At 38.5% G+C, this 27191-nt stretch overlaps 1 protein-coding gene across 1 annotated transcript; it reads left to right on the forward strand.

Annotated features, from left to right (window-relative positions):
- Positions 1 to 20151: 20151 nt before the first annotated feature.
- KLHL34 (kelch like family member 34) lies at positions 20152 to 25042 on the forward strand. The gene has a single exon (XM_039354445.1). The coding sequence runs from the start codon at positions 22233 to 22235 to the stop codon at positions 24015 to 24017; it is 1785 nt and encodes a 594-aa protein (XP_039210379.1). The 5' UTR covers positions 20152 to 22232; the 3' UTR covers positions 24018 to 25042.
- The last annotated feature ends 2149 nt before the right edge of the window (positions 25043 to 27191 follow it).

Consider the following 27191-nt stretch of genomic DNA (forward strand, 5'->3'; position numbering starts at 1 on the left):
CTTTGTTGCCCCAAAGACCCAGAGGACCCACCCAGCTGCTGACTGGCTGGATCTGCCAAATCCAAGCTAGGGTTCCTTGGAGGGGTGGAATTCCCCAAGTCCAGTGGTGGGGTGGAATTCCCCAAGTCCACAATGGACTCCTCTTGGGAGCACTGTCCCTCGAGCCCTAGGCCAGCAGCTGAAGTGGCCTGAGTGCCAGAGGCCGGAACTGCCTCCATGGCAAACCCCCTTTCTGCGGACTCCCTGTTTGGAGCAATAGCTGAAGCCTGGGGATGCTGGAGAGGCCGTGGTCCCCAATCGTAATTGTGGTCCTCCTCCCCCCCAAGGGCTGAGCCAGGAGTGGAAGAGTTGCTGGGAAGCCTCCAGCGCAGTTGGTCAATGTGATGTCAGATCACACGACCATCGTCCAAGGCCACTTCGTATGACAGTGGCCCAGAGACCTTGCATACCACTGCTATGACCCAGAGATGTCCTGGTCCATAGTTCCTTGCCCAGACCAGATTGCCCACTTGTAGTCTCCTAGGTGCCTGCAGCTGTGAACCTGTGAAGCCACCCGGTCTGGGTGCAATCTGTCCAGTTTCGTGATGAGGCAGTGATCCTAGCAGAGTTCAGCTGGGCTCTTCCCAGTAGCTGTGAAAGGTGTGGTGTGGTGGCACAGAAGAAAGTCTGCTAGCTTGTGATGCCAGGTCCCATGAGTGATCCTCTTTAAGGCATCCTTGGTTGTGCGCACCATTCGTTCAGCCTGTCTGCTGGAAGCTGGATGGAATGGTGCAGATGTGGCATGCCGGATCATGTTGGCCTGGAGGAATGCCTTGAACTCAAACGACGTGAATTGGGGCCCGTTGTCAGAGACAAGGACATCTGGAAGTCCATGTGCGACGAAGATCCCTCTCAGCACCTGGATGGTCCTAGCTTCAGAGAAATAGGAGGGCCTTTGTAGGAGCCAAGTTCTGGACTAAACACATCTGCAAACTCCTTGCAGACCCCACCCAGGCCTGTTGTTTGCACGCTGTGTATTTCAGTCACCTGAATTCCCAGGGCCTCAAACCAGTCGAGTCCAATGAGACTTGTACAGTCTCGCCTAACCACAACTACATCCAGCAGCCCCTCAAAATTCCTATGCTGCACCTTGAGTGTGGCCTCCCTCCTCACCTTGACTCTGAATTTTGGAAATCTGTGAGGATGAGGTTTGACGGCCTGAGTTTCACCCGTAGGCCGCTTCTGCTGCAGACCTTGTTAAAGGTGTCTAGGGAGATGATCGATAGAGCAGACCCAGTGTCCAGCTCCATCGACAAGGGGACCCCTTGCAACTTCACATTGATGTGAAGCTTCTTCCTAAGTGGCCTGTGGACCCCCGTTCTAAAAACACTCCTACGTGATGCGCAGAAGCCCACCCTGTTCTGGCTGGGGACCCTGGTACCTTTCTGAGGCAATTCTTCTGGGTAACGTTCCTTCTATGACCCAAACAGACGGAGGCAATGTGGCCTTGCCTCCCACAGGCCCTGCAGATGGTGGAGCGGAAACGGCAGTCTGCGTGGCAATGGCGGTCTCCACACCCGATGCACCGAGGGGATGATGCTGGCTGGGCCTTCTGTCCATGAGGCCTTTTCCCTGGAGTCTGATGCAGCCGATCCACTTCCAATTCTGGATCCTTTTCGGATTCTTCGTGAGCAACCTCTTGATGGACGGTGGCTGGAACTTGAGGGGGCTTGGCGAGCCGCAAGGCCTTCACAGCTCCACCTGCTGCTTCTTCGGCTGAAACTTCCCTCAGGGCACCTTGGAACGTGAGGCCTTCTTTCGCAAAGAGCTTCTGCTGCAACTCCCGGCATCGCAGGCCACAGACCAGCCGATCCCTCGGTCTCTCCTCCAAGTCTTTGAATTCGCAGGGCCTAGCTGCTTATCGCAAGGCCGCAACAAACTCTGCTGCAGATTCACCAGGCCTCTGGTCCCTCTGCTCGAACACATGTCGCCAGGCAATCACTGAGAGCTTGGGTTCAAAATGCTCTCAAAGCATTCTCTTCAATTCTGTGTAGGTGATTGATTCCAGTGGGGCTGGGGCGACCAGATTCTCCGCAATCTCAAAGGTCTCTTGCCCACACACACATAGCAGCGTGGCAGCTTTGAGGTCATCTTCACAAATTTGATTCACCCGGAGGTAGTTCTCCACCTGGGCCACATACGAGCTCCAGCATTCTGGGTGAGCTGTGTCAAACTCTGAAAGCCGGCCTATCTTGGCCATCGTTTCAGCCCAGGAACTTCGTCCACGCCTCCTGCTGCAAGGATTAAGAAGGGGCCCCCTTTTTTGAGCTCAACTTCCAGTGTCTCAGTGCTGGCAGGCTAAGTCAATCTCCAGGAGCCACACTTCTCCGAGCTGCAAGCCCCCCTGTGGTGAGTCAGCTTGGCTTCTTAATCTGTTTGCCTTGCAGGCATCCCACCTTCGTTGCCAATGTTCTGTTTCAGGAAAAGAGGCATTGAGATGAAGCAATGAGTTCCAACAGCTCTCCTTTATTGCGAACACCAACAGAACAGATTTTAAAATGGTGCGGCCCCCTTTTATAGCCCCCCTGCACAATACCTTGTTGGCCAATCATTGCAAAGGATCTTTTCCCACTGTGCGTGTGCACGCAAGGCTGGGAGCAGCCTTTCTTGTCCCGAGCATCCACATGGTCTGCCCGGGCCAATTGCTGCAGCCTGTGCCTGCTGGCCCAGGACATAACACTCTCCTTTCTGCTCAGGTGGAAAGAATTTGTTTTCCACTTGATGCTATAGACTGATGGACTGCATCAGCTACCACACCAGTTAGCAATGTGAAAGTTGGTAAGCAGGTAATTGGCCTGTAGTTGCCTGGTGATGCCCCTTTTCTTGATCTTTCATTACCAGGTAGGTTTTGCCAGATGAAAATCAATCTTCAATTTCACCTCCTTACGGTATGGTGTTAAACTGCTTGGCAATGAATGGATTTAGACCAGTTAGATGTTTCAACCAAAAACCATGCAGTTCATTTTCACCCTATGCTGACCAATTCTTGATCTTCCTTACCCAGCTCACTACTATTTCTGCAGTTATTATGAGGTCTATTTCAGCTTCTTTTCTATTCTTCTCTAGCCACTTTAACTAAGCTTCATTCTTGTTGTATTTCTTTGGATTGTCTCATAGCTGTGCCCAGAACTATCCTATTTTTTCTTTGTCAAGTATTGACTGGTTCATGGCAGTCTCTCTTTCAATAATCTGGTAGAAATGTTTCTGACTTCTCTGAAATTGGAGTTTCTGCCTATAGTATGCAATTCAAGCTTCATATTTGTTGATTCCATATAGCTGTTATTTGTTCTTTCATTATTTCTGGTGTTTCCTTAATGTCACTGTGTAAGAAATTTTATGAACTGGATGTTCCCCAGAACTGAATGAAACTGTATGCATCATGTTTATATATATTTTATAGATAAAGTTTTTCTAAACTATGCCTCCTGCTCATTTTGAATGTGTGCTTATTTTGGGGGCTTATTTTTGCGCTAAAAGCTGTAAAACTCTAACAGGTTATGGGCCCCAGCCCTTGCACACAGTACAGGAAAGTTCAGACTGAAGAAAAAGATTGAGGCTCAACCCGGAGCTGTAATTAAGCTGAAGGACTGTCTAAGTTAAATTAAGAAAGAAAAAGGCAGAGACTCAGCTGAAGGTTTGCAGGATGGCTGCTGATTTAAAGGAGAGCTTTCTGCCTCGATTGGGACAGAAGAATAATCTTATTTGGGCTGCAAAAAAAGGAATGCTTTCTGAAGGCTAAGGAGCTCTGGGATATTGTGATTAATCTACCCCAGGGGCAATTAGCAGCTGCAGATCAATGGAGGCATGATAAGGCACTGGCTTACATAATTTTAAATGTGGAAGATGAACAGTTCTTAAATGTAGCTGATTTTAAAACTGCAAAAGAAGTTTGACTGAAGTTGAAAAGTGTCCATGTGAGTGCTTCAAGCATGCAATACAGCTAGGAATATGACATAGATGCACAAATCCGCACACAGCAGCTGAGAATGGCGTGGCTGAAAGACGGAATGGAGTCTTGCAGATCATGAAAGACTCACTGCTGAAGGATTCTGATCTGAGCAGGTTGTACTGGGGCGAAGCCATGTTGACTGTTAATTATTTGGTCAATTGGCTGTGGAGTTCCTCTATCAATGATACTCCATATGCTGTGCTATATGGGAGAAAGCCATCTCTGGCACATTTAAGGGCATTTGGAAGCAACACATGGGTGCATATTCCAAAGGCAATCAGGAGAAAAGGGCAACCAAAGGCTAGAAAGCTCAGGTTTATGGGTTATGAGCCTGGCTCAAAGAGCTATCACTTTAGTGATGGGAGCAGAAGGATAGTAATTTCCAGATCTGCTAGCTTTGCAGAGCAGAATTGGGGCAGAATTGATTTCAGTTCTGGGGATAATCCACTTAGTGATGGTGACTCACTTAGTGATGGTGTCAGCATTCAGGGAGAAGCTGAAAAAGGACAAGAAAAGGAGTCAGAAGAAGATGGTGACTCTGATGTGAAGCAGGAAAGGGTTGACAGTCAAGAGCAGTCAATGCCACGCAGGTCGGAGTGAAGGAACAAGGGGATTCCACCTGACAGGTATTGTGCTGGGAAAGTAAAGGTGTATAATGTATGATATGAGCCAAGAAACTATCAGGAAGTATTGGCATTGCCAAAAATGGAGCAAGTGAAGTGGAAAGAGGCCATGGACAAAGAAATGAAATCCATGGATGAACATAGTGTTCACCTCTATGACTTTGCCACAACATTACAAAGTTGTAGGAGGTAAATGGGTATACAAAAAGAAAGTGATACCCAACAATTAAGTCCAATATAAGGCAAGATTAGTGGCAAAGGGGTTTTTGCAGAAGAAAAACATGCACTATGATGAGGTATTTGCACCAACGGTAAAAAGTGAAACCATAAGGTTGGCACTAGCAGTGGCAATGGCACGTGGTCATAAAATTTGGCACTTTGATGTAACCACAGCATTCCTCAGTGCAGAGTTGGAGGAAGAAATTTACATGGTTCAAGCACCAGAGTATGAAAGTAAAAAGCCTGGCATTGTGTATAAACTGAACAAGGCCATTTATGGGCTGAAGCAATCAGCCAGAAACTGGAACATCTGTTTAGATGTGGTGTTGAAGGGTCTTGGGTTCAAGAGTTGTAAAGCTGATGGTGCAAGGTTCCACAGTCGGGATTGCCAATTAGCATTTGTGGATGATCTTTGTTTCATTGCAAAGGATCTGGCATAAGTGAAGGAATTTGCTAATCAACTGGAGAAAAAGTTTGAATTGAAAAGTCTGGGTGAGATACAAAACTATCTTGGTGCAGAAATACAAAAAACTGAGAAAGGTGGTTATGTTCTCAGTCAAAGAAGGAAAATTTAACAACTGTTGGAGAGATACAACACGAAGGGTTGTAATTCTATTCCAACACCTATGAGCATAGATTTTCACAACACTTTGGGTGAGGACAAAAGTGAAGCCTGTGATCAGGAGATATATCAGTCAGCAATAGGAAGCCTGTTATATCTGTCACAGTGATCCAGACCAGACATACCTTGTGCAGTAAGCATCTTAAGTTGCTTCACTGCCGCACCAACACAGTTGCATTGAATGGGTGTGAAAAGAATACTCAGATATTTGAAGGGAACCTTGAATTTGGATCTTTAAATACAGGTCTCTGAAGAATTAAAGTTAAAATGTTATGTTGACAATGATTATGCCAATGATGTGCAAACCAGAAAGTCCAATTCTGGGTTTGTGGTATTATTTGGAGGGACTTTAATTGGGCAGAAGTCCAGAAAATAAACAACTGTATCTATTTCTACTGCTGAGGCAGAATTTATTGCTCTGTCTGAACTTTGTTCAGAGGTAACCTGGTATGTACAACTGCTAAAGGATTTAAGTATAGACGTTAAAGAAGCTGTAACAGTATTTGAAGATAATGCTGCTTGCATTAAAATGGCAACAGGTGACAGAGTGAAAAGTAGAAGCAAGCATGTGGATTGTATTGTAATGTCAGAGAAGCCATCAAAAGTAAACTAATTTGCTTGCTTCGTTGTTCTTCAGATAACTATCTGGCAGATGTAATGACCAAGCCAGTGGGTGGAGTACACCATGGGAAGAGTATTAAATTATTTGGTTTTATGTCTATTCCAGTCATAAAGGGAGGAGTGTCACTGTGTAAGAAATTTTATGAACTGGAATAGCCATAGCAACAAACTAGCCAATGGGAACTGTTTTCGATTAAGACACAGTATTGGTTGTGTGAGGCATGTGATCCAGCCTAGGTCTGGGTGTGTCTTAGTCCTCTCTATGTTTTTGTTTTTCTGATCTCCAAGGTAAGAGTTGTTGATGTTCCCCAGATCCGAAATATATATATGTAATAACGTTAAAAATATGAATCCTGGGTATATCCATGTTCGAAATAAAAGTGAGCACCAGGGAAGTTAAAACTATAAAAAGTTTAATTAAAAATGCCAAGCTTTCGCCGGCACCTGCCGGCATCATCAGGGCTTAAAATGCTAGGAAGTGAGGAAGTCCCTTTATAGGTCAGCTAGGGTCTGCGCCCGGCTCCTCAATCTCATCACCGGACCTAATTGAGTAGATTGTGCTCCGGTGATCCTTTTTTTCTTTTTGCACCACTTATCCATGTGTATGATATCACTAGTCTTCCCTTTGTTGGATTCTGGGTCGGGTGGAGCACTCTCCCTGTCCCCCTGGGTGTTCCCATCATTTTTTTCTTTTTCTTTTTCTCACCCAGACCTTTTGGATGGTTTATATTCTCTACTACTCTTTCCCCCCCAATCCACATCTACATAACTATCGTCCCTATGGGTGTCTTTTCTTTCTCCAGTGTCTCCTGTTCTGTTACTGTTGTTACTGGGGTGATCCTGTGCAAAGTTTTAATACAACTGGCTTTATGGGCCACCGGATGGTTACTTTCATAATGAAGAATCCTATCCGTGCAAGTTGTTTTTCGGTATACCCTAGTGTCCAAAGATCCATCCAGTTGGCGTTGAATTAAAACATCTAAAAATGCTAAGGAACCCTGGCTTTCTTCTTCCATAGTAAACTGGATGTCTGGGTATACCGAATTCAATATGCCCATAAAGTCAGTCTTGTGCTGCTTCTTGATGACTACAAACGTGTCGTCTACATAGCGGGCCCAAAACTTAGGTTGGTACTGGCCCATCGCTATGTGTTCTAACTGTTGGAGCACCACCTCCACAATTATACTGGAGATCGAGGACCCCATAGGTGTTCCCTTGTTTTGTTCAAATATAGTGCCCTGAAAGGTGAAGTAAGTTTTTAAGCAGACTCCAACTAGTTTTATCAGATCTTCAGTCTGGAGGGAGTCCTGTTGTTGTTCCAGGTCTCTTTGATTCAATCGGTCCCTTAGAACCGTGACCGCAAGGTCTTGTGGGATGGAAGTAAAAAGAGAAACCACATCAAAAGAGACCATTATTTCATCTTCCTCCACCCTAAGGGCTCTGATTTTATTTAGGAACTCGTCCGCCGATCTCACAATAGTGTTGCTATCGTTGGCCAAGTGGCTGATGTGATTGCTCAGCCACTTGGCCAATTCTGAGGTAGGGGTGCCCCTAAATGTGCCAATAGGAAAGAGGGGGACATTTGGTTTGTGAATCTTGGGTAGTCCATAGAACCTGGCTAATGTCGAGTCACCAGGACGTACCCTTCTCAAAACATCCTCACCCATCCTCCTATTCCGTTTGAAGCCATCAAGACGTTTGTTGGTGTAATTTTTGAGTGTAGTCATAGGATCTTTATTAACCAATTTGTATGCTGATCTATCACTGAGCAATTCAAGCGCTTTATTTACATATACCACCTTATCCATGATGACAGTTGCCCTCCCCTTACCTGCCGGGAGTATGACAATAGAATCATCTTTTTTAAGTTGTCCCAGGGCTTCCTTTTCACTCCTAGATAGCATTTGATATATAATATATAATAATATAACATATATATATATATATATATATATATATATATATTATAGATAAAGTTTTTCTAAACTATGCCTCCTGCTCATTTTGAATGTGTGCTTATTTGGGGAGCTTATTTTTGTGCTGGAAAGCTGTAAAACTCTAACACTGAATCTTCATTATTTCTAGGTAATATTTCTTAATTGGGTCTTCTTGTTCTTCAGCTTCCTGTCCTTCATCTGTTCTAACTTGCTTGCATTTGATCTTAGCATGCTGATCTTATCTTCCAGCCTGATCTTCCAGTTTGGTGATGCACTGTTTGACTTTTTTTCTTTGTTGATTTTGCATCAAACCTATTCAGTTATAACTGTATCCATGCTTTACATCAGAGGTTCCCAACCTTTCTGGGTTGGCGGCCTGGAGGGAAAGGGAGGGGGAGGTGCCCTTATGTGTGTATGCATGCACACATGTGAACAGGGCCATGCATGTGTGATGCTCGCGGTGACTGTAGTGCCCATACAATGCTCACAGCATCGCTAAGGCCTGCATGATGCTTAAAGTGATGCTAGTGCCCATGTGACGCTCACAGCGATGCTAAGGCCTGCTCAATACTTGCGGAGACACTAGTGCGAGGGAGGGTGAGTGCACATGCATGCATACACTGGCCAGCCACTCATGTGGCCATGGCCCGGTAGTGAGCTGCAGCCCACAGGTTGTACATGACTTGACTTGTTTCTTTTCAGTGAGCTGATGCTTATTTTGATATTACAATATCGGCATCTTTTAATACTTGTATTGTTTTGTTTTGAACAAATTTTAATGTTGTTTTTGTGCTGTTATGGTGCTTGGTTATTCTATGTTTCAATTCTTTTTTATTTAGTTGTTCTTCCTGAAGAGAAGGCAGAAGAGACAGTGCCTAGTTTGGGAATGAAAGCAATTCATGGTTATGCTGACTTCCTCTATTGCCACTTCTTATTGATGATATTCTTTAATTTGTATAGCTGTCCATCTCATCTAAACATCTCTGAGTGGGTCACAATCCTTCATACCCAATGGATTTCAACTCATGCTTCAGTTAGGTTGTCATTATGCTGGCTGGGGAACACTGGAAAATATAAGGTAAAGCATCTGAAAGTTGGATTAAATTGGGTTAGTCTTTCCATCCTGGAAATTCACCTCTTGAACTTCAACAGATTAATCATGTATATCTATTATATTCACTAGTGGGATGAAGTCTTTAAAAAAGGTCAGGATAACTGGAAATAATTATAATTATAATTACAAACAATGCTATGTTCATACATCATAGTAAGCCATAATGAAATTTGTTTAGTATTGTGTATGTATCTAGACAATTGTAGTTTATTCAACAAGTGTGTAAATAAAACATGCCTTGGCACAATTAAAGAAGGAAATGTGTCTGTGCATATCTGGTCTAGGAAGCTTCCTTACATTCTGACTGGTATGTATTAGAAATCTCGCAATATGAGAGAACAGCTGGCCTAAGGAGAAAGTAAGGAGTTTTACTGAATGAACATTTTTTCAGTTTTCTTCAACCAGATTGGTGAAACTATCAAATCAGTTAGCAATATGTTTACACATTACTTGGGAATTATGGCCATTTAACTAAATTTGGAGAGACGAGGAGAGAAGAGGCAGATAGGCAGACAGGTGCCCCACAGAGGCTCTAGTTACATATTCCACAAACTCTAATGTCTTTAGAAAACAGCTAAAGAGGAATGCAATGAAAGTTTTGTGGGCTGACAGAGTGCATTTGGCTTTGTGGATTTATGCAGTTTATGCAAGACAGGAATAGACCCAATATTTTATCTTCTCCAGTTCTGGATACAATGCAAAGTTTGGTCTCTAAGTGTATTCAAAGGCAAAAGAGATACATAAAAAGAATATTGGCTTCAGCCAAGGCAAAAGAAGGATCTCTTTTCTTTGAAGAAATGATAAGACTTTGAAGTGCATAAGATTTGACAGGAAATTACCTGCTTTAAATGGGATAAATAGGTACTTTATCATTGGCCCAATCTAGGTGCACATAGATGTCATAGTTCTCACTGATCTTTTTACAGGGCTCTGATATCAGTAGCTTAGACGTCCAGGATGAGGCTGGGGCAAGTAATCACAAATGCAACACAATATCATTATGCTAATGAATCAAATAATGTAATTTGCACATAATTTGTGTTTTTTAAATATATCATGGCTTGTACTAAACACCTCTGATGAGAAATGAGCTGGATTGGGAGAAAATATTTCAAGACACAAAGAATATAGGAAAGGGATGTTGAACTGCCTTACTCATTTAATGTGTAACTTCCCCCTCCCTTCAAAAAGCATTTTAATTATGAAATAGGCATGGTCCTGTTTCGTGTCAATTTAATCCTCATGATACATCTAGTAAAATCAATGCAGATTAATTATTTACTAGATTTGTTGGTTTTTGGTTACTATAAGGCATGGACAGCACTAGGCTCTGATCAAGGTAGTATATCAACATCATCCCCCAAATCAGCAGTATGATAGATGAAGAAATCTCTGGTTCCTTCAAAGGTGAGTATGATGTCAACATTTGTGTAAATAAGAGAATTAGTATCATGACACTACTTTTTCCATCGTGCTAATTTGTAGCTCCCCCTTGGAGACCCTGTTTTGTTGCTGAAGAAAGCTAGGAAATAACCTCAGCTGAAGTCCATGGACACGATACAGTATATCCATGGCTATAAAATACCTTTGGCACCAGGAATTGAATTATGCCAACAAAGTCATTGGGGAATGGCATTTATAAAATTCATCTGTATTGTTGCTTGGTTTTATTTTGCAGCTATGGATTGTAAAGAAAAAAGTAACAAATATTGTATATATTTATATGAAAATTATGAGAAGAGGGAGAGGAAGAAGACATTAATTAAAGTATATATGTGAACTACTCTAGATGCTGAATTTGATTATATAAATAAAGATAAATGTTAAATTTTATAGTTAACCTAATGTTCCTTTTAAAAAATCCAGAACATAAATATTTATTTTCAATTATAAGCATAATTGAAAGAGTATTATAGCAAATATTATAGGCATTGCTTGGAATATAAAACTATTAGGAATCAAATAGAATGGTCATATTCTAGCTCATCAGGAAATGAAATGGTATCTATGTTATGTCCTTAGCTTTGGTTGATGAAAAGAAAAGAAGTTAAGGAAAAAAAACATCTCCAAGATTTATCATCTCCAGAGCAAAGAATTTAATTTGAAAACTTGAAAATATTAAGTGCTAATCAGCTGATTGAGAGATTGCCTGGAACAGGATGAGAAGGATCTATACCACTAAAGGAGAACATTTGTAGCTCAGAGTTGAAATAAGGGGACCCTGGTGCTCTCTGAGCTTGAAGATTTTCTTGCAGACATTTCATTACCCAAATTAGGTAACATCATCAGTGTTCATTCACTAGCACTGATGATGTCACCTAGTTTGGGTAATGAAATGACTGCAAGAAAACAACCAACCTCAGAGAACACCAAGGACTCCATCCATGGCAACCACACAGAGGCCTTCTTATGTCAGTTGCCCATCCTTGCTTAAATAAATAGAATATTGTATTTAGAGATATCATATGAATATTCTACTGAGTCATGTTTCTAGTAATTCAAGCTAGAGAATCTCTTCTATTTTTCATCTTCACTGTATAATGAATATACAGCACAAATGAGCAGAATACCTCTGAATTTCATATTATATGTAAGCAACTCGGTATTCAAGATTTTATCAGAAAAGACACATCAGCAAAAAAAAAATCTTTTGATTCATTATCAAGAAACCACTACAGAGATTTTTGTGGGTTTCTTTTATCCTACTCCATTGAATGAATTCCTATTTTGGCTGAAGAAAATAAGAAACTCCTTGAGTTTCCAACACATGAGAAATACCCTCTTTTTAAAGCATCACAACAAAGCTGAAGCAGCGGCATTAGCTTTCCTGGGCATTGGGATGGGGGGCTATGACAGTCAACTGGAGAATGGAAAGTGATGTTTCCTTCTCTCTTGAAACAAAATAAGATTCACTCTGCCATCACATTTTATTGAGGTTTAACTTCCACAGAATAGAAAATACTTGAGAAAAATAGATGATTTCCTGAGGGTTTTATACTAATTTTTTCTACTCCAGTTGCTCAATATCTGCTCCTTGGGTTGTATGTGGAAGAAAATTTCCAGGTTAACCTGACATAATTTAATCGGTACATAATCTGATTTTTTTTCTAGCATTTCAGGGATAGAGGAGTAGACTCCTAAAGCAAAAATTTACTTTTCTAAATGTGATCAGTTGTGCAGTCCTGACTACTGTCTTTAAATTGGTCACCCTTCTATTACATATCCATTCATTTGTTCATCTTGGTTGTTAATGCTCAAAGTTGCTTAAGAAAATCAAAGCATGTATCCCTTCTCTCTTCCCCCACCCACAGCTTGGTTTAACCTAGTAAATAGTTTATCCAGAGTTCACTTAGTTCTTTCAAATGTCACACAGCCATAGACACACATGTGACTTGGAAGCTGCAGCAAGCTTTCCCCATGTCCAAATGATAACTCAATGACTCACTGTCTAAATTATACTAGTATCATAGATACCCATTCTTCTCTGAAAGTGTAAAGTGTTCCAACATAGAGCAGCAGCATTAACAGAGGGAAAATATTCACCACCTTGTACAGCTAAGAGACTGAATGTGTTTGCATGATACAAGTTTGAAAAGAACACATATTATAAAGCAGAGATGATGTCATATTTAAGATGTGCTTAACAGTTGATCCAATAATCAAGGGCAAAAGTCAACACAACAAAATGATTAAACAGTTTAAGTTTCATTCACAGAATTTCAAGTAGACTGTTGATCAACAGGAAAAATGTGATTTGAAAAGCAAAGTCCAAGAGCAGTCTAGGCATCAAGGTCAATAATCAGACTGGATCGGAAAAGAGGCAGAATCAAGTTTCGTAACAGAATCCAAAATCAGCCCAAGAATCGAAAGTGAGGATAAGTGACATGGTAGAGTCAAGAGTACCACAATGTCAAGAGCTTTTAACAGAACACTTTTCTTATACTGATAGTTCAGAAAGGAGGTCTTATAAGGTTAGCACAAGTGGGACTCTAATTATGCTCCACTTGCCAGTTATGAATTGCTTCAAGACAAATTATGACTTGCAAAATCTAATTTCTCAAGGGTTTGATAGGGCATTCTTTCTTTCTTTTTTAAAAAATATTTTATTAATTTTCTACTTTTACAAACAAGTGCTTAATAGACAACGTGTTGACTGGGTCCATTAATAATTCCATGGTACATATAAGCTTCTTCCAACTAAATCCAATAATTACATCATCCGATACCTCCTCTCTTCTTCCGGTAATAAACATTTTTCCACATTAAGCAAATACAATTCTTATTATTATTAATAGATATACAGTTGAATATCAGCATTTATTACAGTTTTCTAATAATATCAATGATATCAATTTAAAATATCTTTTCTAACCAAAACATATCTCAATTGTATTTGTACTCAATATCCATTTATTCAATCAGTACCCTAGTTTTCCTTTTTTTCAGTTTTAATTTCCCATCTGTATTTAAAATATCCCAATCATTTATAGTTTCAAAACAAGTTATATTTGGGTAACCAAAAGCTTCCCTTATTCAAACTTCTTAGCATTTCCTTATTTCCCTTTTCATGCCAAAATATGATATTTTGATTATCAATTTTATCTCTCTAGTTATAATAATATTTCAATTTCTAGCAATCTATTCTTAACCATATTCAAACATCTAATTGATAATACAATATCCCCTCTGATAGGTCAAAACTTCTGTTTTCTTCAGTCTTACACTAGCTTTCTTCCTTTGCCAGCTAAATTTCCAAGTCAGTGCATTTGGATCATCAAATAATTCTTCTTCTATTTTTGTGCATATTATTTGGAGCAAAAGAAACAATGTAGTTAAAATATTTTTGGAAGAGCTAGCCCACTGATATTTGTTAAACAGTCTCCCTCCTTCTCCAGTTCCCCACAGTTTTGTTAATGGCTCTATCTTCCATTCCATCAGCTCTCCTTCCTTATCCTCCAGTATGTTCTGAAATCTTGGTTGATAAAATGTCTTTTCCATTTCTAATATTATCATTATATCTTCTAATTCTTCATTTGTCTGAGTCTGGCCATTAGTTTTTTCCTTTGGATCCTCCATATTTGGGTCAGATTTCTCTAGTTTTCCTTCTATTTTCTGGGTTGCTAGTTCCTTCTCTGTGGTTATTTTCTGAGTTTGTAGATTTAAATTAGAAAATTGTTCTTTTATTTCCTTTGTGTTATTTTTAATCTCATCATGAGCTAAGGCAATTGTTTCTTGTATTACTTTCAACATGGAGAGAATTTCTTTCTGTGATTCATCAGTATTTTCTTGGTGGTATGTCAAACTTAGGCTTCTGGAGACAGTTGTTAAGAATGTTTTTTTTACCATTTACAGCTAAATATGGAACATCCATTTTATTTTTTGTAAATGACCTTTATAGAAATCTGTTTGAAAACTTAGGAAGTTTCAGTTAATTATTATTGGAGCTCCAAATTATCCAACCAACTTATCAATCCTTTCTTAAGCCTCCCCTAAGCAAATGTAAGTAAAATTCAATGTGTTCTGTCCAATGAGAAATATATCATTTCTGTCCAGGGAGAAGAAAGAACCATTAAAAGTTGTTTATCAGTCAAGATTTATAATCCAAAATGTTCCATCATATCAGGCAATGGTGTATATTTCTTCTACAAGAAAATAGTTCCACAATAAAGTTCTGAAAGTCAGTATTTGTATTCATTGTTCAGGCAGGCCAATTTTAGAATAGCTTATCATCTTTGCCACACAGATAAGCAGCCCCCAAGTCTTTTCTTTCTCAACTGAAATCTTCAAAAATAAAAGCTTCCAAGGCCAGTCAGAGTCTTATCTAAATCTGGGCTTTGAGCCAGGTTTCTTTTAGGCATAATAAGTTGTAGTGCCATAAATCCACCCTAGATGTCATTGGTGCTGTTTTCCAGTTGTTGTTTTTTAAACCCAAAACTTATATTGCAGATTCCAACTTAGTCTTGTAGTTTTCTCCATTTTCCCCAAGAAATTAAATTGCCGCTTTTCTTTTACTGAGGGAATGGGACAGAAATTCCCCTTCCCTCTCTCATTAAGGGGACTGCTTTGGGCAGTTTTTCAGGAAGAGGTCTTAAAATCATAGAGAGAGGATCAGGTCTCACCCAGTCTCATCCACATTGCTGTAATGTTGCTTGTTGGTGCTTATTGTCTTCCATTGTCAGCAGATTAGGACTGGCTATGCAGATGTAGCCAGTCTTTCCCCTGCCAGTTTGGAGGGCTTCCTCAGATCAAACGAGAGGGCTTCTGCCACCCCACAATCAATAAGGGTCCCCTCCTTGCTTGTCATCTCTACAGAGTGACTTTTGACCCTTTCCAGGGTCCCCCAGCTGGGCAAAATCAAACGCGAAAAACAGAGCCCCGTTTTCTTGTGTCCGTCTTGCCGTGACATCAAAACCGGAAGCCAATGGGGCAGTGGTTCTCAACCTTTTTAATGCCGCGACCCCCAACCGGTCGTAAGTCGAGGACTACTCAACCGGTCGTAAGTCGAGGACTACTCAACTGGTGCAGCACCGTTTGCAGAATGGGACTTTTGGCGGGCTCAGCAGGGCAGAGACAGCCTGGACAATTCCTATTGGCTTTTGAAAGCCAATAGAATTAGATTCTATTCAAGAGAGTCTATTCTATTGGCTTTCAAAAGCCAACAGAATAAAAGGGAGTAGCACAGCTAAGAAAAAGGGGGAAAAATGGCGGACTGCATTGTTTGGCGACCCCGTGAAATGGTCATTTGACCCCAAATGAGGTCCTGACCCACAGGTTGAGAACCACTGCAATGGGGCATTATTTCTCTATATGATTTGAATCTTTAACCTCCCAGGGAACCAATCTGATAATGACCTTGCTGATCCCCATCCCCCACATCATCTATTTCTCAATATAAGGCAGGAAGACCCTGCAATATATGTTGGCTTCATCTTCATCCTCTAATAAGAAATCTACTCTAGAGGACATGACAAGCAAGCAACCTTTGGAACTTCCAAATAGCTGGAGATAATTGAAACTGGAGACTAATAATATCTGGAGAAGCACACATTGCCCACTTATTTTCCAGAGATACATTATCAACTTTGTTCTCCAAAAATACCCAGTATTGAGCCCATATCAAACAAAGGCTTTTTGAAGTGTCAGCTAAACTTTGGAGTGCTTTAAACCAATCTTGCAGTGGGAGGTGGGATATGAAGGCTTTCAGTGAATAAATTTAATGTGACTTGTAACAAGCAATGCTTATTAGAGGAAGCAATATACATAGAAATGGTACAACTTCAGTTGCATGGTAGGGCCACCATTTTGCCTCTTATACCCACTCTACAGACACTCTTGTCTGAATGAAAGAGTCCCATTTGACTGTTAAACTGAACAATGTTACTTTCAACCCATTTTTCTAAGCTTGCCAGACATGTTTAATTTTATTTTAATCTTTTCATGTATTAGCTCTTTTACCCAATATGATGTCTTCCATAAGCATTCTCTCCAGCCTTCAAGCAAGACATTAACAAAAACAGTGAAGAGCATGGGACACAGAACTAACCTTTGTGAGCACCTCCTACAAACCTTTATCTAGCATGATGAGGAACGACTTTGAGTATGTTCTGAGCCATCTAGGTATACACTTAATTGACTGACCACCTAGTCGATACTTAAGAGTAACTTGGGGTTCTTTGTCAAATAGTTTGCTCTCGGAATCTGTTAGGAAAATTACCCAGTCAAAAAATAAGGTAAGATTGTCAAAATTTGTTTTTGGCAAAGCCATGCTGATTTTTGATACTTGCTACATTCTTCCCTCAATGCTTATATATCAATCTATTCATGATCTGCTGTAAATTGTCCCAGTATCTATGCTGGACTGATTTTGCATTTTACTGGCTCTTTCTTCTCTCCCCTTTTGAAGAGACGGACATTATTTGCTTTCTACTTTTTAAAGTACTTGACCTGTTTTCAAGGATTTTTCAGAAATAATTCATAAGAAATTGACTAGGCCATTAGCTAATTCTTTTAATATTCTAAAGTACAATTTGATTTGATTAATTTGATTTCTATAGGTGGCCATCTCAACAGGGGACTCAAGGCAGCATGCATCATAAAAATATCAAAACAATTAAAACTATACCAAATAAATATGCATGGTCATATATACTCAAGTAGAGGACATGTCTTCCAAACTCCAACAACCCAAAGTTATCCTGCATTTAGGGCACTTTTCCTAAACATGTCAATATAATGCTAAGACAGAAGGCCAGAGTGAACAAGACCCCCACCTCTTCTCTTTTAAGCACAAGGCAGCAATAAGGTGTTCTTTCTCAAGCTGCATTTACTATGTTAAATAGTTTTTCTAAGGTTGACACAATGGCATTGGCTCAGGGATAGTGCACAGCTGCCAATCTCCAGTGATAACACTGTGCAATTGGCAATGATGAGAAAGGATCCCAGTTTTTGTCATCCCAGTTTTTGATATGGATCTATTGTGACAGCAATCATTCTGGGGAATAACTTTTTATATTTACAAATTATAAAGAGGTGAAGATAAGGATGTATATTGGATTGCAATGCACTGTATTGTAAAATGATAAGAGATTCTCTTAAATAGATTTATTTAACATGAAACTGACAGAATAAGTTGACTAAGAGGCAATTTATTGATTCTATTTCCACTTTTGTAGCATTTTCTCTTAGGAATTCATTGCTTCACTAGTTATCACCTGCTATTAGACTAAATTGCTCATAAGTTGTTTTTTTTTTTCATGCAGTGCCAATAATTTCTCAAAGCCATTCATTTGGATCTTTGGTGGTTTGGCATGTCATTACCTCTAGACACTATGGATTATCTGAAGTCAGCCAGGAGAAATCATGGTTGGCACTCACCTGGTGTAAACCTATCAGCCATAGACTTCATATTTAATGAGTGTGTGAAATGCTTCAGTAGCTCTGCATGAATGAATGTCTTCTGGGAGGTCAGTCAATTAAGCTCAGTTTCAGAGTGACATGGATTGTAGCAATACAAAGTGAATGCATTCTCTGAGGTGCTTCTGATCACAGGGACTGGGGACATGAATGTGATTGATTCTAATGGTATGCTTAAAGTTTCAGCCTCGGATGATATTGAACAATGGAAAATAACTCATGGGAATCCTTAACTTTTTTCTAACTCAAGAGCCTCAATTCATTTATGCTGTGTTGGGAATAGAGATGCGGGCAGAGTATAAGAGTATAAGACACCAAGACATGTGTGTGGTTTAATGAAGGATTTCCCACTTGAACTTGAAATATTCTTTTTTATTGGTATCACTTGAACTTTTCAGGACTTCCAAAGTGAAATAACACTCTTTAAAAAAAATATCTTACCATGTTTTGTTTTAATGACAGTTCCAAAGGATGGAGCATAGCTTGAACATGAACTTGATAACTTCTTATCAGAATCCTGGCTGTTCCTTGAATATCGCTTACTATCTTACAACAAATATAAAACAACCAAGAGTGCATCATTGCCAGTAAAATAAATAAATAAAACAAAACTTCATGTGATTGAGAAACTAAATAATTATGTTGATCTTTCAGTTCTTTAGCCTCACATCTCTGCTGAAGCATTTAATATATATCACTTCCTAATTTCTTTGTCCACAGGATGCAGTAAGAGCCATGTGTGCAGTTCTCTTACCTAATCCACATATAAAAAGGCATTGAATCAGCCTTGCAATCAATTATAATTCAGGGCATCAAATGCTGTCTTCAGCAATGGCAGTATTTGTAGGTCAGGTTTTTCAATCTTGCCAGAGTGAAAACTGGACATTTTAAAATGTTGTAGTTTTCCACTGCTTACACATTCTGGTTTTATATATGCTGATAAATAAAAACAAAGAAATCATGTGGCGTTTAAAATGTGTACTTAATAAGACATAAGCTTTGGTGACATCAGCTACAGTATTATAAAGTATAAAGTATTATACAGTATTATAAAGTATGAAGTATTATCCCGAGCTTAGAAGTTACATAATGAATGACTTTCTGGCCATTATTGGATTATTGGAAAAAGAGATTGGAAAGAACTCAGGAGGAAATATATATATATCAAATCATGAAAATTATCTTACTAACAGAGCCCATTTCCAAAGCCCATCTAGGCTGTGACACAGACATTCTTATAACAATAGGCTGTGGGGTAACATTTTTTCCCAGTTCAGGCCAATGAAGATAGAATTGAAGCATCTGACAATAAGTTGCTCACTTGTTTTGTAAGAAAATCTATCTTTGTGGTACCTTTGATCAAGAATGACTACTAAAATTAGTGTCTGAGTTTTCTAGAGGGCAGAAATTAATGATGTCATTTTGAATTTGTTGGATTTTCACAAGCAAGCAATAATAATATTTTTGAGAAATATCTATAAGATTATCTAATCATTCAACCAAACACATGAAGAGGCACTGCAGACAGTTGCTCTATAGCAAGCCTGAACGCTTGTCCACCTAGCTGAACATTAGAATAGAATAGAATAGGACCCTGGAGGTCTTCTAGTCCAGCCCCCTGCTCAAGCAGGAGGACCTATACCATTTGAGATAAGTGACTGTCTAGTCTCTTCTTAAAAACCTTCAGTGATGGAGCGATTTCTGAAAGCAAGCTGTTCCACTGGTTAACTGTCCTCACTGTTAGGACATTTCTCCTTAATTCCAGGTTGCTTCTCTCTTTGGTCATTTCCAACCATTGTTTCTTGTCCTGCCCTCTGGTGCTTTGGAGAATAGTTTGACACTCTCTTTATCCTTTTTAAATGGGATTGGTTCTCCAGAATTTGCCACTGGCTACTATGGTCCTTTTCCTAGAAATGGTGGGGGTAAAACCATGAGCAGCATGAAACAATATAGAGTCATCTTCCTTGTCCTAACTGAAACCCAAACTTTCTGGCCAAGTTCACTTTTCACATACATCATTTAATGTATTTTCATTCAATAACTCACTTTTTGCTCTTAATTCATTTAAAAAGCAGCTGGGGGGGGGGATAATAAGGAAGTTCAGATTCCTGTGTTTGGATTGCCATTTACATAAATAAGATGCTCTAGCCACAAAATAATTATCAGATCTGTTTTAAAAAAAGGCACTGTTTTCACCAGGTACATTTTAGAAGATGGAATTTCCTGCTCTGCCTACTTGGTGGGGGTCATTAACATTTTAAGTTTTGTACTATTTTTAACGTTTTAAGATACATTAAATGATTAAATGAAAAGAGTGGGACAAACACTGTAGACATAATATAAATAGAAACATGTAATCAAAGTATGGTGCAGTTTTTCTCAGGGCTATATCATTTCAAAATTAGACTGAACGAAAAGGTATCATATGATTGAAATATCTGGCTTTTTCATGTTAAAGAAAAGTCATTTATTTATACCAGTATAAAAGAGAGAAAGGTAGTTTATATTAATTTCCCCTCTTGTGTTAATTTTGCATTTACAGGAAAATATTTCTAAAATAAGACAGTTACTAGAAAAATACAATTCACTTTCTACAATTAAAATTCATGCAGTTTAAAAACTAATTTTGTTCTGAGACAAAAATTAGAGATGTTTAGCATATGACCACTATCGATGCAGCAAAGTTTAAAATTGAAGAATGCAAAAAAGAGGAAAGTTGGCTATATTGATATATGATGAAGCTGTTAAAAATATTACTCATGCTTATGATTGGAAATCAGACTCTCTTAGGAAACTTGAATGGCTTGTACAATCAGCTGTGTTGCTTCATAATCTAAATAGCTGACACATAATCAATCATCATGAAAAATTTCCCACTGCATTATCAAAAGGTGAGACTTACCAGTAAGACAGATCCTTTCCAGATCCTTGTGCCTGCAAATAATTATGCCTCAGAACTGTGTGAGCTTTCTTATTTCTAGGCTAACATTTTTTACTTGCAATAAAAAAATTGTGAAAGCAAATCAAGTCAGTTGATTCAAGGATTCTCAGACTCAAGCTAATCATCTCAATGTGGATGTGCAGTGCTGTTTATTTTCTTTTTTTGAGGGATTGGATTTTCTAAGCCCCAGATATTTAGAAAAGCCACTAATCTCTAGTTACTTATGTCATCTGGCTACTATATTCCTACTGTGAGAGAAGAAGTTCAAATTCAATCCATTAACTCAACTACTTTATTCCAAGATCCCACAATAAACAGATTCGTTGGGAGAATACAGTTTTAGGTATAATTCTGTCACTCCTCCAAAGAACTATGTTGCTCTTGTGATTTCCATCCAAGTCACTCACTGTCAGATGCTTTGAACTGCACTCCTTGCAAAATAACTGCTTTATCCTCCCTCATTTGCTCACTCTCTCCCTCCCACCTGAATGCTCAGTTCAGCACTTGGACAGTTATGATAACAGGCAGTGTTTGCAATCTATTCTGGTCACTGTGAGTTATAGTGACATATAAGCCAAAGGGCTCTAAAATGTATGACAAATTAAACCTCTGAGTAATCCTAGTATTTTGTTATCTTTCTAGTCCAGGTTAAAGGTTTACATGTTCACAGTGTTTTCCTGCTCATATCGGTAGGTGCTGATTTGATTTTCAGTGGAGACTTCCTTCAAGCAAGATCACCATACTTGGCTTGTTGCCCCATGGGAGTAAGAGCTAAAGTTGTCTAAGAGGGAAATACAGAGCTCAGGCAAAAGCCACAGCAAAACATAACCCTTCCTACTTTCAGATGCTTCCTGATGCATCGGCAAGCCCAGAAGTTCTATTTAATCATCTATAAGAGAAAGAAAAGACTGGAGAAATATCTGAGCTGATGAGAAGCGTCACTTAACGCCATCTAACTCTCAAATTGGTCATCTGAGACTGGCCTAATAAGAACTCTCACATTTTGTGGACCAACTCTCTTTTAACAGGAAATAGAGGTGAGAGAAATACATATTGAAAGATGAGGCTAGAATCAGCTTTATGAATGAATGCATGAAATAATAACAGATGCTGAATTGGAGAGGAATGTAAAAGTAGCATGTGAGCTGTCTGTCATCGGGGGAAGAGGATTTTTTTTCAAACCTGAACTTTGCACATTTCCCCCCTTCTCTCATCAGTGGCAAAAAGAGCTTTGGGAGCATTTTGTGCTGCACAATGACTTATTTCTTGTCTTATTGCAAAAGACACTGTAGTGCTGTATTGTCTCAATACCAAACTCTCCGAAAGGAAGGCTTGCTCTGTGACATTCTGTTAAAAGTACAAGAAAATGAGTTTCCTGCACACAAGTCTTTGTTAGCTTGTTCCAGTGATTACTTCAAAGCCATGTTCAAGAATTATACCAAAGAATCAATGGCTGCTGTTGTTCATCTGCAAGTTGTCTCAGCCACTGGATTGCAACATGTTCTGGATTTCATTTATACATCCTGGCTGCCTTTGTCTTTTACCACCTTGGAAGATACCTTAGAAGCTGCTACTTACTTACAAGTACCTGAGGCAATCTGTTTATGCAGCCAATACTTGGCTAACAATCTCAATCTGGAGAATTGCTGTTTTTCAGCCAATATTGCGACAAAATTTTATCTTCCAGATGCTGTATCTGCAGCAGAAAAATATCTTATTATTAATCTCTGGAAACTACTAGACCAGGATTTTGCAGGTCTGCTGGAACTGAATTTCCAGTCTTTGAAAGCAGTAATAGAATCTCCTGATATACTTATGGTGAGAGAATTTAATTTGTTAGATCTATTATTAAAGTGGTTAGCATATGATAAATTGAGGCTCATCCACACTACTAATCTTTTGGAACATGTAAGATACAGTCTCATTCCCGTGAAAGATCTGAGAAATATCTACACTCAGTCAGAAGTGCTCCTAACAACTCCTGTAAAATGTTTAATTAGAAAAGCAATAAACTATCATTCACTTATTTATAAACAGCCTATCTTGCAGGATAAATACAGCACTTTGAGAAACCAGAAAATATGGATTATCCTGCTTGGAGGTATGATTGCACATGAAGGACTTGTCACAGAAGTGATGGCTTTTGATGTTTACAATCACAAGTGGCAAAATTTAACACAGTTACCAGATAGAATACAAAATCATTGTGTATGTACTATTGGAAACTTTCTATATGTGCTTGGTGGAGAAATCGAAGATATGCAAAGTGATCCTAAAAGTCCTATCTTGAAAGTTACAAATAAAGTCCATCGCTATGACCCAAGATTTAATAAATGGATACAAATTACTGGGATGCAGGAAAAAAGGTGTCAATTTTCTTGCTGTATCTTAGAAAATGCAATCATTGCAATTGGTGGACAAAGTGAAGATAAAAAATTGCATTCATCTGTTGAAGGCTATGACATTAGCAAAGACAGGTGGACAAAGCTTCATGATTTGCCATGCAAAGTACATGGCCATGCTGGTACGGTTTGTAAGAACACTATTTATATATCAGGTGGCAAATACATGGGTCAAAGTAACCCAAGTAAAGATATGTATGCTTTGAATAATTTTGAAGGGGAATGGAGAAAACAAGCTCCAATGAGCATTGCTCGTTTTGGGCACCAGATGACCACAATCCGAGATTCAGTTTTTACATTTTTAGGTTTTTATGAACCATTCTCTGAGATTGAAAAATATGACCCTGACCAGAATCAATGGACCCGTTTAAGGCCATTGGTATATGATCGATATAGTTATGGTTTAGCACTAGTGGAGGAAACAGCCATTCTTATTGGAGGGAAGAAATGGCAAGACTCTCAGGAGATTCCAACTCAGGATGTTGTAGGTTATGATATTGATAATGACTGTTGGGAAGAAATCTGCAAATCTCCTTTACCTTGGTATGGATTGCAGTGCGGAGTGCTAGAATTGTCTGAATTAGTAGAAGGTAAAGACATTCAGCAGCAAAAGCGACCAAATGTTGAGATTTCCTAGTGATTGAACTGGAAAACAAGGATAATGGAAGGATACAACATGGATTATTAGGGATTAAACAATCATATATATATATATTACAATCTATATAGTTAAACATAGGTATGTTACTAATTAAAATAGCAAATTAGCATGTATGAAATTGTATTTTTGTTGCTAATAGGGAGTGGATGAATCTAAGAAATGCAATGTTGAGGTTTTCACTATGCTATAATAGGACTGACCTGAAATAGGGACAATAATGTTTTATGAAAAACAAGTTACATACTTCTAATTTTGCATTTTTGTGTGGTCCACGTTTGTTTAATAATGCTAGTTAATTCATAGGAATATCATCTTTATTTAACCAGGAAATAAACAAATAATTAAATATGATTGTAAGAGCTGTTGTGATATCAGGAATTCTTAATTGTCTTCTTATTCTATTTAAAGGTACAATTATTCTTTTTCTGATTTGCCAACTGTTCTTTCTACAATCTAGTCTTATCAAATGGCCACATAACAACATGTTCTCATGCCTATATAGTTCATTATTTACATACATAAATAGGCTGATCATCTCAGGAAAAAGCCATTTTTCAACGATTATTGAAATGCTATGTGGAATTACTTTGGAAAATGTAATTATAAACATCATGTGAAAACATTTTCACTCCCAAATATTCAGTTGTGCCCTCCATTGTTTCCATTTGGTAAAATTTATGGAGCAGAAAAAAGCCACAACTACAAATAATTGTAAAAATGTTGTTTGTTAAGCAAGGCAATATATGTAAATGTATAGACAGTAGTGTCTGAAGGTATAACTCTCGTATAGCTATGTTCTGTGTCCTATTGGATCATGCTGTTGGGAAAATATTTGTTACCTACACATTAATAAAAGCTGCCTATGTATATATTATATATGATTCACTTTTGACTACAAAGGGCATAAATAGCCACCTCCTTTGTTACTGCTGGAGTAGAATTGTATGTTTTACACTTCTCTGTACGCCAGTGTGAAATCCGAGAATAAATGAAGTTTATAATCATATTCAGTTCAAAGTTTGGTGCATTAAAGGAAATCCATGTTAAACTGTTAATTCACCTAATAAAATGTGCAGCAATGTAGCTTTTGTTAAAGTATAAAAGCCTTATTTCAAGTTAGACAAATCATATAAAACGTAGTTGAATTTTGCCCCTGAAAGTCATAAAACTGTCTTTGCTAAGGTATCATGTAGGCAGAATAACTGTTGCATAGCAACAGGCTGACATATACACTGCCTGATGCACTGCATTATCTCCCATTTTCCTACATGATGTGCATTTGAAATGTTAACCTACATCTATAGCTGTCTGAAGATGTGGCTGGTCACAATTTCCCAGATTATACATATAGACGGAGAAACCGTGAACATTTTCAGCTTCTCAACAGACTTATCAAGAACCCAGATACTTACAATACCAATACAGTAATTGGTATAAATAAGCATTCATATGTAGCTTTCAAGTTACTTCCCAAACAAATATATTTTCTGCATCAAAGAAACATAGAACTGAAGATATAGAATTATGCCCACTACTTTCTCTATTATACTCAGTCATTCATAACTGCAAATCACTCTATTTGTAATAAATATTGTAATAAAAATAATTAATAAATATTAATCACAAACATATTTATAATATGTGTCTTGGCAAAAGCCTTCAGTGTATCACATAAAATTTATGGTAAAAATAGCAATATCTGTTTTCTAACTTGATTCCTCATCTATGTAGAAGTTATGTAGCAACACATAAAAATTAGGCATTGAGACATTACAAGAAAAGCCCAGCAAGAGTTTAGAATAAACATTGTAAACAGAATTAATTTGAGATCAAGCATTTTTATATGAGAAATATACAAAATACCACAAATTATAACAAGTCATGAAATCATTAACTATTTATACAAACATATTCTTCTAAGTGATATAAATAGATTACTGGATCTAGAATTTTATACAATCTCAATGCATGGTTTTCATTCTGAATTCAACTGAATAGATACGCACTTAAATGAGCTGAAAAAGGCCACTCTCCTGAACAATTGTGCAAAGTTTGCAAAATGTTTGCAATCCAAAATGCCCTTGAAAAGAAACAAACAACACTGCTCTTTATTTGGTCCCAAGACCAGAGTGTAATAGTGCTTTTAATTTTTTTAAAAATACATTCACTTAGCTGAACAGGCAAAAGCTGGCAGCAAATTGAGAAAGAAAAGTACATTATCTTTTTTCTTTTTAAAGGAAAGACTAACCTATGCCTTACAAGCTCCTATTTCAGTTCTTCACATGTGCAGAAAAGCATCAAAAAGCCATATGGACATTTTTGCCAGGATAAAATTCAAAGTGCTAATAAAGGCAAAAATATACAAGTTGCCTTTTGCATCCTTAGCCAAACACAAACTGATTTTCTCAAAAACATTTAGACTTTTGTGATACTTTACATTGCTATATTGGGAATTTGGCTATATTATAGAAATAATAATTTTGTGATATGCATGTCCTGTAGAATGCAGGCATCACAACCATATGGTTTTTCATAAAGCTGAACACTGGCTTGACTGAAATATAATTGTATTAGATGCGTCAAGTAATCAATTAGGATATGGTAAAGAAATGTCATGACTCTTTTTTTCTTTTTTCCAACTGGACAGCTGTACTTGCTGTTCAGCCCTGTGTTCTGTAAGCATCATTTTTCATCTCACATGATAAATAGACAGACTGACAGAAAGACATTTTTCCTTAACAAAAAAATCAAACCAGCTGTTACAGATTTATTATTATTCGTTGGATGAATTTCATTGTTCTTCTTCTTCTCCCTCTGTTGCATTTCTTATTGCTCTCTAAATGCACTTATGAATGCAAAGTCCCAGTCAGCTTTGTCTTAAAACACAAAATAATAGAGAAAGCTCTTGTCAATTTTTTGCCTCCCCCCCCTTTACTCTGATAGAAGGTCAGTGCTTAATCAAGGATGGTGTGTGCATCCACATAAACAGAAGGATATAAAACACACTGGAATTGACAGTGCTCTCTCCTTTCACTTTTGAACTCTAGTTACAATTTCAGGGCAAAATGTTTCCTTTGCTTTCTGTATTAAAAGTAATTGAATGTGCTATAGTCCCAATTCTAGAGCAAAGGCAGGAATAATCATGGCAGA

Source organism: Crotalus tigris, unplaced genomic scaffold (assembly GCF_016545835.1).
Source record: "Crotalus tigris isolate CLP2741 ecotype Arizona unplaced genomic scaffold, ASM1654583v1 scf7180000018553.2237530, whole genome shotgun sequence".
Classification (NCBI taxonomy): domain Eukaryota; kingdom Metazoa; phylum Chordata; class Lepidosauria; order Squamata; family Viperidae; genus Crotalus; species Crotalus tigris.